Source organism: Vicugna pacos, chromosome 21, assembly GCF_048564905.1.
Source record: "Vicugna pacos chromosome 21, VicPac4, whole genome shotgun sequence".
Lineage (NCBI taxonomy): Eukaryota > Metazoa > Chordata > Mammalia > Artiodactyla > Camelidae > Vicugna > Vicugna pacos.
The window spans coordinates 28,687,821-28,699,969 of record NC_133007.1 but is presented as its reverse complement, the minus strand read 5'-3'; the positions used below and the strand labels follow the sequence as shown (position 1 = coordinate 28,699,969).

Below are 12,149 nucleotides of genomic sequence, written 5' to 3'. Positions count from 1 at the left end.
AACAACTGTAGAAATGTTTTAGCCCTTGGCTTTAGTTAGTGATTAACCTGTGTGGCATTATAGCTATATCCACAAATTGGGTTTGGTCTTTCTCCTGCAGGTGGGACTCCCATATATTCTATTTATCAGGCTAATCTTTTTTTCGCACTCCAGAATTGCTTTTTGTCCCTAATAAAAAGAAGCAACTTAAACATTTGGTGAGAAAATGAAGCTATCTGGTCATGCATTCCAGAATTAGTCAATTCAAACTCCAGTTTACACAAATTTAGTAGAATCTTGTTATTTTTGTTTCTATAAAAGAAGCAGTCCTTTATCATTGGCCCTTTTTCCTATAATCAGTGCTTATATGATCTTTACCATTTGTAAGTACTGTATTCAAAAGTGCAACAGTGCACAAAGTAGATAAAATATTGCCTCTTAAAAGTTTGTTTTTCTACTTAATGATTAAAGTAATGATTTCCAGAAATACTACATGTGAAAATGTTTTTGTTTATTTTTCTAATAAAATAAGATATAAATTAGTTGAGTATATACAGCATGAACAGGCTGCTGTTTTCTAATGTTTGCTATCTGCATTAATTAATGCTTTTGGTTGCTATGGTGAATTACAGAGCACAGGAAGATGTGTACAAAGAATTGAACTTGTGTATTCCATTTAGCTTCAACCATCATATAAAAATGATTTGCTCTATGTTTTAATGTTGGCCTCACCAGAACATCTACTTTTAAAATTCACCGGGGAAAGGAATGAAAAGAAAAAATATCAAGGCTGGTTTTTGTTTTTTTTTGTTTTTCACCGATGTTCCTCCTTAAGCCAGCCTGACTAAATAGTAGGAGGCTCAATAAAAGATTTATTAATGTTTTTATAACCAAATGTGACATAGTCATCTTTGTTAGGTACACAACTGAGTCAAGCTCTAAGAGCCTATCCCTATATGTAAGTTTCGTCCTCACATTAATATAACCTACACCCACAGTTACCACCAGTGACATTTTCTTCCCTCTCCAGCAACACTAAAACACTCTGGCACCCTGAAATTATCAGACTAAAGGATAGTGTTCTCTGGCTCTACTAGAAACCCACTTTAGTTTATTTCTTCCCAGTTCTTGCCATTCTTTTCCATAAGAGACAGATGTATTCTCAAGGCAGGTGATGGGCAGAGGGCAGCTATGGAGAAGCAACATCATTTTCCAGGATGATCCTCATTACTCTGCTCAGCTGGTTTTTAAATTGACTTATCAGATCAGGAGCATAAAACAAAAGTGTTACTGTCTAGTTCCTCTCGTCAGTCCGTGTACCTCTGTAAGGGAGAAACCTCCTTCCCCTCCTCTTAATGAAGTAATCTGTGTAATTCATGAGTGTTTACTTAAAGATAATGTGCATAATGAGTCTCAGGCTAGATTTGTCCCTCAATATAAAGAGCACTGGATGTGGAATTTTACTGTAAAAAATACTCATTTTCTGGCAAAAATTCATTTCGATTTTGAGGATTTTATTATTTCTGAATACTGTAACTGCCTTTTTTTCCTCCTATTTTCCACCTAGACTGACCCCCAGATAGTGACAGCATAGACCAAACTGTTGGTAGAGTGTCCTCTGTCTCCTTGATGACACATTCTTATAACATTGGATTTTTTTCCCTATAGAACTCATCCTTTAATGAATATTAAACCAGTTGTGACTATTCTTGAGAAGCCATTATTATCTCAGATCATCAGTACCTCTAGAACCAATATAATGGGAAGAATTAAAAAGAATTTATAGCCTTAGAAATTTTGTGTATAGTCATGAGGGTGATGCTATGATAAAAGTTATAGGGATTCATATCAGTTTTTAAAATTACAACTAACTGTAGCTTATTTGATTCCTTCCTAATGAAATGTATCCCTAAAAATCCTGACAGGAACTGAACTTGAGTTTTAGATGTTCATCTTCCCCTCCCCCTTCTGCAGAAATACTAGTAAGAATTGAAACAACACATACCAGTTGCAGAAAAAGAAGAGAACCTCTATTTTGCCTAAATATTCAGCCCCAGAATATTTGAGAGTTCATCATACTTGAAGCCTTTCTCTGTAGTTATTTGCACTTTCTCTCCCTTCTCGTCTCTCTCTTTTTTCTCCTTCTCCCTCCTTCCTTTGTATTTTCAGGTTCTCCTCCTTTAAGTACTTTCTCAAGCATATTCAAGTTTCTCCTGTTAAGTAATCAATTGAAAGTCCTTGAGCCTGGGTTCTCTTCTAACCTATCTCCTTCCTTTCAGAGTCAGCTTCTTTGATAAAGTCATTTTCACTTCTCACCTCTTCAGTCTATGTACCCTGGCTTCTTACACCACTATAACACACTGAAACTTTTCTTACAAAGTCATATTGCAAGAATGTGCACAGTGGTCTGTTTTAATCCTCACTTTTATACCTCACTGCTGCATTTAACACTTAGCCATTTTGTTCTTGAAACTCACTTGTCCCTTGGCCTCTCCCTTCTGGTTCTCCTACCTTTCTGACAGTTTCCTTCTCAGCTGCTTTTGCTAGCTGCTCTTCTTGCTTATCCCATAGACGTTATAGAATCCCCCCAAACTTGGTCTTTTGGTTCTCCTTTCATTCTACATGATCTTTCTAGGTAGAACTCATCTATTCCCATGACTAGCTGCCACTTGTATTCAAGGAAATCACCAGGCCTGAACATCCAGATGTCTAGTGGACATCTCCATTGGGGTGTTCCACAGGTAAGTCAAAAACAGCATGTTTTTGTCTTACTTTCAGTAAGTCAGTCTTGCATTCTTTGTTCTCAAACTTAAACTACTATATCTAGTCATCAAAACCAGAATACTTGAAATTATTATGGACTCTTCCTTTATCCTTATCCTCCACATTTAATCATTGACCAAATACTGAAGAGTCTATGTTTTTTGTGTCTTCTATATCTAGTTCCTCCCCTCCATTCCTGATACTTCTTTAGTTTCAACTTTCATTACATCTTCCTAGAAGTCTTACAGTAGCCTTTTGTTCTCCAGATTTTCTCACCAGCAACTCCTAGTTCATTCTCAAACAGTTGCCAAAATTATCCTTCAAAAAAGCAAATAGGATCATGATAACCTATTAAAACCCTTTGGTGATTCTCTCACTGCCTAGAAGATTCAAGATTCCCCTCTCTTTCTCTCACTATATCTCCAACTTATATGCTTCACTCCAGCCATAAAGAGGGAGTTAGGACAGCTCCAAAGTTTTTAGAAGTAAACAAAAAGATAGATTGGCTATCAACTAAGATGGGGAAGGCTATATGTGGAACAGGCCTAGGGGAGAAGATTAGAGATTTGAACATGTTGAATTCAGAAATAAACTAAACATCCAAGAAGAAATGTCAAATAGATATTTAAGTCTGGCATTTAGAAGAGAGGTCTGGGCTGGAGATTTGGGAGTCATCAGCAGATAAATGAAACCACAAAACTGGGTGAGATCATCTAGGGAAGTGCAGTTCAGTAGAAATTTCTAAAATGGTGGAAATGTACTATATCTGTGCTATCTAATAAGGTAGCTACTAGCTACATGGGACTGTGAATCACTTGAAATACGGCTGGTTCCACTGAGGAACTGAATTTTCCATTTCATTTTAATTAATTTAAATTTAAATAGCCACACGTGGCTAGTGGCTGCTACATTAGAGCAGGTCTAGGAAGTAGGTATAGATCAAGAAGAACCCCAATGACTGGGTTCTGGACACTCCACCATTAAGAGGTCAGGAAGATAAGGCAAAACCATCAAAGGGCATTGAAAAATATCAACTTGTGAAGTAGGAAGAAAACCAAAAAAATGTGATGTCCTGGAAAACCAAGTGAAGAAAGTGAATTGAGGAGGAGCAAGTGATCAACTTAGGTCAGAAGGACTAAAAGCTTTGATAATACTGACAGAATGTGGACAAATAGGCACTTTCCTGAATTGCTGGTAGGACGACATCTTTCAAGCAACTTGGTGATATCTACCAAGATTTAAAATGTGCAATATGTGCACACAACTGCATATAAGATGCTTCCATTTGTGTGTGTATAGATGTAATATGTATATTATATAATATATATACATAATACGCATGTACCTTATAAATATATTTATATGTATATACACAAACATAGATAATATCTCTGAAAGGATATACTTAAGAGGTGAGTAATAGTATTTGCCTCTAGAGAGAAACGGGTACAAGAGGACTGAGGTGAGAAGGAAACTTACTTTTTGTACAGTATACCCTTTTTTATTTCATACCACGTGTTAACATTTATCTGGTCAAAAACAGTATATCTTAAAATAACAAAAAATGTAGAATGTATAACCGTATGTAACACTTAAAGCATTGTGTTGCTAAATACATTGTTTTAGGTGGGTAGTCTTCAAGAAAGCTTATTTTGTTTTAAAAGGTAAATTTAACAAAATACCATATGATATCACTTATGTAGAATGTAAAAAAAAATTAGACAAATGAACTTATTTACAAAGCAGAAAGAGCCTCACAGACATAGAAAACAAACTTACTGTTACCAAAGGGTAAAGGCGAGGGGAAGGCTAAATTGGAAGTTTAGGATTAGCAGATACAAACTACTGTATACAGAATAGATAAATAACCAGGTCCTTCTGTATAGCACAGGGAACTACATTCAATATCTTGTAATAACCTACAAAGAAAAAGAATATGAAAAAGAATGTGTGTGTGTATATATATGTATAACTGAATCACTATGCTGTACACCAGAAACTAATACAATGTTGTAAAATAACTATTTTTCAATTTTTTTTAAAAGTAAACTTAGTATTTCAAAGGCATGATTTTAAGTGCCAAGTTCACATGGAAATGTCATAATTGACTACCGAATTGCAACATAACCACCCCTTCATCATTGGGAGCCTTTCATTGGGTATCTCTGCAATTCGGAGATTATCTGAACGTTTTTAAATAGCCACAATATCCAAGTCTGTGTTCATGAAGTCCCATAAGAACAAATAGTCTCCCAGTTAGTGATTCCTTCAAGGTGTTTTAGAAAGAGACAGAGAGACAGAAAGGAAATGTAGGGGTATTTTTTCCCTCCTGATTTACACATAAGCACATTCATCCCTTGATTAAAGACGTTTCTATTTAGCTTTGTGCTGTAACCTCCAAAATAGATCCTTCTGCTTTATGTTGTTTTAAACAATGTCCAGTAAGTGATTTAACAAAATTATTTGCCTACTAAGATTAAGTAATTTTATCTTCTTTTGATGGCATGAGAAAAGAAAAACAAGGCAAACTTTAATAGTTTTGAAAATACTATGATCTCCTTGTTGGTATCTACAGAGGGATCTACTAGGAAGGTCACTCACTTTTGTTATGAAGCCATTTTCATAAAGATTGAAACATGGTAAAACCTACACAGTATGACCCAAATTAAGCTAGTGACTGAGCTGATGTGTCAGCATGTCCAGTATCAAAACTACACCCATGGGTTGTTTGTTTGTTTCCATGGTTTCTTTTTCTTGGTTTATCAAAGGATTCAGGAACAAAGATTTTAAGAAGAGGTGGAGTTCCTAGAAGCACCATTAGTTAATGTGTCCCATTGTTTTTTTTGCACTCAAAATACTAAATGTTTCTAGTTGCAGTGTTAGGAAGACATCCAGATATACCAGTACTTTCCAAAATACTTGGAGGTTCTGGAACAGAGGCCATTGTAATGACACTGTATTTGACAGAGGGCTTATACATGAAAGGAGATGTGTAGTACAAGCATAAATTACTGCTATATTGCTATCATGTCACAGTGAAGTACTCTTCAGCCTCTTGAATATAAAAGATTATTTCTACATTTGGTTCCAGCAAATACTATTGTGCTATTCTGAAATCCATAGCACAGAAATTAAAAGACATCCGCTCATAAACAGAAAGCAAATCACTATTCAGCATTTCCTGCTCTGTTTCCTGCCAATTTCAGATAATTAAAACTTTTTTTAAACCTTTTATTCTATTCTGCATTAATTCTGCTTCCTTTACCGAAAAGGAAAGATTCAGAAATTAAAACTGTGTATATAATAGTAACAACAAATCTTTGCCCTTTTTCCCCCTTATCCTATGATATTAACTTTCTTCATTATTACAGACCTCAGGATATCATTGTGTTCATAATTGGAGGAGCCACCTATGAAGAGGCTCTAACAGTTTATAACCTGAACCGTACCACTCCTGGAGTGAGGACTGTCCTGGGAGGAACCACAGTGCACAACACAAAAAGGTAAGGGAGAACATTCAGTCCTACAACTCTATCCCCTTTCCCAGAGAGGAAAGCTTCAATTCCCTTTATGTAGAAGGAGTAAGGTCAATGTGAACCAAACTGCTGTAGACCAAAATGCATCAGTTCATAGAATAATTTAGAGTTTGTGTGAGATGAGAGAGCTACACAATTCAGTCAGAAGACCTGGAAAGAAAGGACCAGCCTGCACTGTCAACAATTTTGTTTCCTATGTTAAAAGAACAGACTGGCACTTTGAAAATACCTAAACATAATGGTATTGAATTCTGTGAGTTTTTCTGTTTTGTTGATTAACTACATTCATTCAATTAGTATTTAGTAAAAAGAATACAAAGATGAATAAGAGAAAGGTCCTGCCTCAGGCAAGTCATTGTAAAGATAGAAAAAATATATACATATATAAGAAAGTAAGTGCCTGGAGAAAGATAGAAGAGCCAGAGTGGCTAAGAGAAATTAGCAAATGTTTCATGGAGAAGCTAGTGTATATGCTGAGCCTTGGATAGAAAATGGACATAAGGAGAGAGAGCACATTCTAGGCAGATTTAACCACATGAGCAAGTTAACGGAGAGCTATAGACAACATACGTGGAAAAAGAACAGCAAGTAGTCAACGAGCTGGAATGTGGGTAATAAGTGAAAAGGTTGATAGATATGAGTTGTTCTGTATCACCACAAATATTTTCACCAACATCTGTGTGAAACAGTCAGAAATCATATTGCCCTAGTTATGAGTTCTAGAATAGATAAACATTTATTGAACAAATCAGACCAGCATAAAGTCAGTAGTTCATTCACTCATTCAGCAAACATTTACTGAATATTGGGATACCTCTGAATAAACACAAAGATCCTAGTCTTTATGAGGCTTACATTTTAACGTCGAGGGAGACAGAAATAAATCATAAGTTAATAAGAAGTATATTTTATATTTTGTAGTAAATCAGAAGATGAAAAGTTCTATGGGAGAAAAAAAGCAGAGCAAGGTAAAGAGAAACTGGTAGTGCATGGAGGCAGTGGGGGTAAGTCACACTACTTTGAATGGTGTCAGGAAAGGCCTCATTAAGAAGAGATTTGAGCAAAGACTTGAAGGAGGTGAGGGAATGAACCAAACAGATGGGTGAAAGAGCACCCAGGCACAGCAGGGTGCTTTCCTAAGGCAGGACCATGCAGTGTATTCACGGAGACCGGAGAGTGTGGGTGAAGTGAGCAAGAGGAGAGGCGGAGGGAGATGCAGTCAGAGAGGTACCTGGGGCCTGACGGTGGAGGGCCTTGCAGAATGTTGTGAGGACTGGTTTTCACTATGAGTTGGAGAGCATTGTAGGGTTTTAGGGTTGCTGTTTTTTTTAACAGTGCTTTATTGAGATAAAATTCACATACCAGACAATTCACCCGTTTAAAGTATATAATTCATTGGGTTTTGGTGTATTCACAGATATGTGCAACCATCACCACAGTTAATTTTAGAACATTTTCATCACCTCAGAAAGAATCTGCCTCAGCCCTAAGCAACCACTAATCTACTTTCTGTCTCTATAGGTTTCCCTGTTCTGAACATTTCATATAAATGGAATCATATAACATACAGTCTTTTATGTCTTTTACCTAGTATAAGGTTTTCAAGTTTCATCCATGTTATAGCCTATATCAATACTTCCCTTTTATGGCTGAATAATATTTCACTGTGTGCATATAGCATATTTTGTTTATTCATTTGTCAGTGATGGACATTTGAGTTGTTTCCACCTTTTGGCAGTTATGAATAATGCTGCTATAAACATTTCTGTGCAAGCCTTTGTGTGTATTGTAGAGTTTTGAGCAGAACCATAACATCTGACTTATATTTTAGCAGGATCACCATGGCTATCGAAGCAACTATGAATTAAGAGAAGTAGTATTTATCTTAAATGTTCAAAATGAGCATGGGTTATTGCAAAAATGCAAGTTCACAGGTGAATGTAAATGAACTATACCCATTATTTATTTACCTACAATAGACCAAGCCGTTATTCTAGTAGTGTTTCTAGAGCACACTGATCCTACTTTGCAAATAAATGAACATCTTGGTTTGGGTTTTGAGCTGGCTTGCCTTATCACTTCACAAGTCAATCAGGATTAAAGAGTTCTCATCCTTACTGGCTGCAGTGGGCATGCTAGGTTAGCTGTGTGAGCCAAGAGGCCAAGAACCAGATCCTACGGATGGAATTGTTCACTCAGTAGAAGGAATCCTTCTGTCTTCATGGAATACAAGGTAGATGTGGAGGAGAAAAGAGAGGTGAGGTGAACGGATGAGTCAGTACTGCTGCAGTGTTGTCCTGAGTCCCACCAGCACTGTGGGTGAGAGAGCTCTTGAGTCTTCTCCAGTGCTGTCAGTTCAGTACTTTCTTAAGACTTTTGACAAGGAGGAAGGGTAACCCTAGATCAGCAGTCTCCTACTGCCAGATTCCCTTTCAGGTCAGTAATAATTACTACACATAGTAGGCTCTCTATAATACTACTGGATTCAGTTAAACCCTCGTTAACCAAAGGCATGAACAATAATTAGTGGTCTCATTTTTTGGTTGTTTTCTCTCCAAGTAGCAAAAACAGATGAGGAAAAATAGGCTTCTCCCCACCAGGTAATTCATGCTCATCATAATAAAAAAATTAAATACAAAAGTCAAAATCATTCATAATACCACACAACTCAGAGCTAACTACTGTTAATATTTTGGCATATTTTCTCTTTGTTGTTTTCTCTTTTTTCCCCTTAATTTTTTCCTTTACCTGAAGATTTTTGAGTTATGTGTGTTTTATGTTTTGTTTTTGACGTAATTAGGATCACATTACCCTGTCTATAAAGTTTTGTACTTGTTTTTGTTCACTTTTAATCATATTGAGAACATTTTACCATGTTACTAAAAATTATTTAAAATAATCCTAATGACTCTATAATTTCAATTTTAAGGATGTCTCTGTTTAACCATTACTATTGGACATAAATTATTTACAATTTTTGTTTGATATAAATACTGCAATAAACATCTTCTATATTGATAAACCCTAGTCCTATCTCTGAATATTTTTTAATATAGGAGTCAGTCTCAAATAATGCTAGTAGAAGTGTAAATCCATAACTTTTCTGGAAAGCAGTTTAACATTACATATTCAGAAGCATGAGGCTGACCTCATGGCTCTTGTTGTTGAGGGTTTTTTTTTAATTTCTTGATTTTTAAAAAGCCCTGACTCAGGTGTTGGAAGTGTTCTAGATCTGGATCGAGGAAATGGTTACATAACTATGTATTTGTCAAAACCATCAAATGATACCCTTAAAATTGGTACATTTTATTGTCTATGCATTATATCTCAATTAAAAAAACAAAATTTTAAAAAACAAAGCACTATTATGCCAAACACACTTTTTCTTTGATATAGTTAAAAAGATAAAAAGATAATATAAAAAGGAATTGTTTTCTAACTATGTAATTCAGTATTATTTAGTGCATGCCTTAGAACCTCCAGATAGTAGCTGGTGTTATGAGTCAAATGGTTTGAGAAACACTGATCCATAGCAGTTCCTAAGAGGGGGTTATGATGACACCAAGAACTAAAATTTATTTAATACATACTGTCTGCTAGACACTGTTTTAATACTTTTTACCAGTGCTGTCTAATAAGGTAGCTACTAGCCTCTATAACTATTGAATTTGAAATATGGCTAGTCTAATTTGAGGTGTGCTACCAGTATAAAATACATATTGGATTTCAAAGACTAAATACCAAAAATAAGTGTGAAATAGCTCATTAATAATTTTTTATGTTGATAATGTTTTAGATTCGTGGGTTAAATCAAATATGCTATTAAAATGAATTTTACCAATTTGTTTTTACCTTTTTAATGTGATTAGTAGAACATTTAAAATTACATAGCAGCTCACATTTGTGACTTGCTTTACATTCCTACTAGATAGTGCTGCTTTTTGTTCATAAAATTTTGTTTTTCAACAACCCAATGAGGTAGATATTTTTATTATTATTATCAACCTCATTTTTCAGATGAGGACATTGAGATTTAGAGAGGTTAAGTACTTTGTCCAAAGTCATAGAGCTAATAAGTGGCAAAGCTGGAATTGAACTGAGACAGTTTGTTTCTAGCCTGGGCACCTAAGCACTCAGTTGAAATAAATTTTAGGACAATTCATCTGTCTATGACTTTGTTTAATCCCTTGCTTATAAATGTCACTTACAAGATAGACAAAATATGTTTTTACTAGATGGACAATATGTGAAACTTTCTGCTAATTAAAAAATATTGTAAACCAAGGCAGGGAAAAAGATGAAGTACAAAAGTAAGGAATCATTTAGTTTTGCTTTAAGATTTTTGTCATCAGAAGATAATTAAGACGGTGTGCTCTTTGAATAAAAATGACTAACTTGACTAACTGGTGGCAGCTGTTGGTTTCATCACTATCTGAGATGATGCCTGAGCTCTGGTAATATAATTCTGACTGAGTAAGTCAGGACATTAATGGTTTTTGTAGAGGGTACAGTTTAGGGCTTAGAAAACAGTCAGCATTTTGAATTTCTCTAAAAGGATTTGAAGCTAGGAAGGGACTGATTCATATTATCAACAAGTACTTTATAGATTTCTACCTAAACAAGTAACAGTAGAAACTTGGACATTCTCCTGTAACCACGAGTTGGTTCGATCTCTGAATTATTTACAGAAAAATTAGGATCCTGTGACAGAATTTGCATTTCAAAGGAAGAGGAATCCAGAGGACACTCTTCTTCACTTGTGGGTATTTCAGAATCAGTTTTGAAACTGTTGGAAAAATCACCATCTTTGTAGAGATTTGGGGGAAAATTTACTTTTCTCCTGTAACCAATGTGTTAAGACACCATTGCAAGAGCTGTGATGGACTGACAAGCATTTATTGAGTGCTGTTATGAGTAAAGTTCTGTGCAAGGTGTTAGGAAGATGAAGACCTATTCTGTATCATTAAGGATCTCAATATCTAATGGAAAAATAAGCATAGAAATGAATAACTCTAATAAGATGCTTTTTCAAAAAACAGTTTAACCCAAGATTCAAATCTAGGTATGTCCCCTAATTCCAATTTATTTGCACATTCGAACATTTTTTAAATTAAAAATAGTTTTTGTTACAAAATCAATACATAATACTTGTAGGAAAAAAATTTAATACAGCTAAGCAAAAAGAAGATAATAATAATAATTTCCATACTGCCACCAACACACTACTGGTAATGTCAACATTTTGATGTATATAGCCTTTTAGATCTTTTTCTATTAATATATACACATATACTCTTAAATAAAGGGGAATATACTATACATGTACTTTCAATGAAAATACTTATATACGTCATTTCTAATGACTGAATAAGTATTCTGTTGTCTGATTATGCCACATCTTATTTAACCAATCCTCAATTTTTTTGTTCACTCAACAAATATTATTGAGCACCTATATATTCCAAGAGATATCTTGAGACTAGATATATAGTGGCAAACAAGACAAATATTGTTTGATATTCATTGTGTATAATTTTTCACTCTTCTAAACAGTGCTATAATAAACATCATTTTATGTACATCTTTACATACTTGTCCAATTGTTCACTTGGGTAATAATAATTGGGCATATACAGCTGACTTCATTACATCTATTATCTCATTTAGCCTTCATCATCCAAAAGGTAATGTTGTTGTGGTCTCAATTTTCAAGTGAAGAAAGTAGAATATGGAGAAATTAGGTAGTTTGCCTTAGCTCATATAACAAGGAAGTGCAAAGCTGGAATTCAAGTTCAGATTTGTGTGATCCTAGATTCCACGCACCACTAGGTTTATTTATTTATTTAGCTTTTTTAATGGAGGTACTGGGGA

At 34.9% G+C, this 12,149-nt stretch overlaps 1 protein-coding gene across 2 annotated transcripts in view; it reads left to right on the top strand.

Moving 5' to 3' along the window:
- The window catches only part of VPS45 (vacuolar protein sorting 45 homolog), a 48,329-nt gene that overhangs the window by 27,063 nt on the left and 9,117 nt on the right, over nt 1-12,149 (top strand). For both annotated transcript variants that reach the window (XM_072946653.1, XM_006216922.4), the window contains one exon: nt 6,114-6,245. In XM_072946653.1, the coding sequence (XP_072802754.1) occupies nt 6,114-6,245 (132 nt within the window). The remainder of the gene's footprint in view (nt 1-6,113; nt 6,246-12,149) is intronic.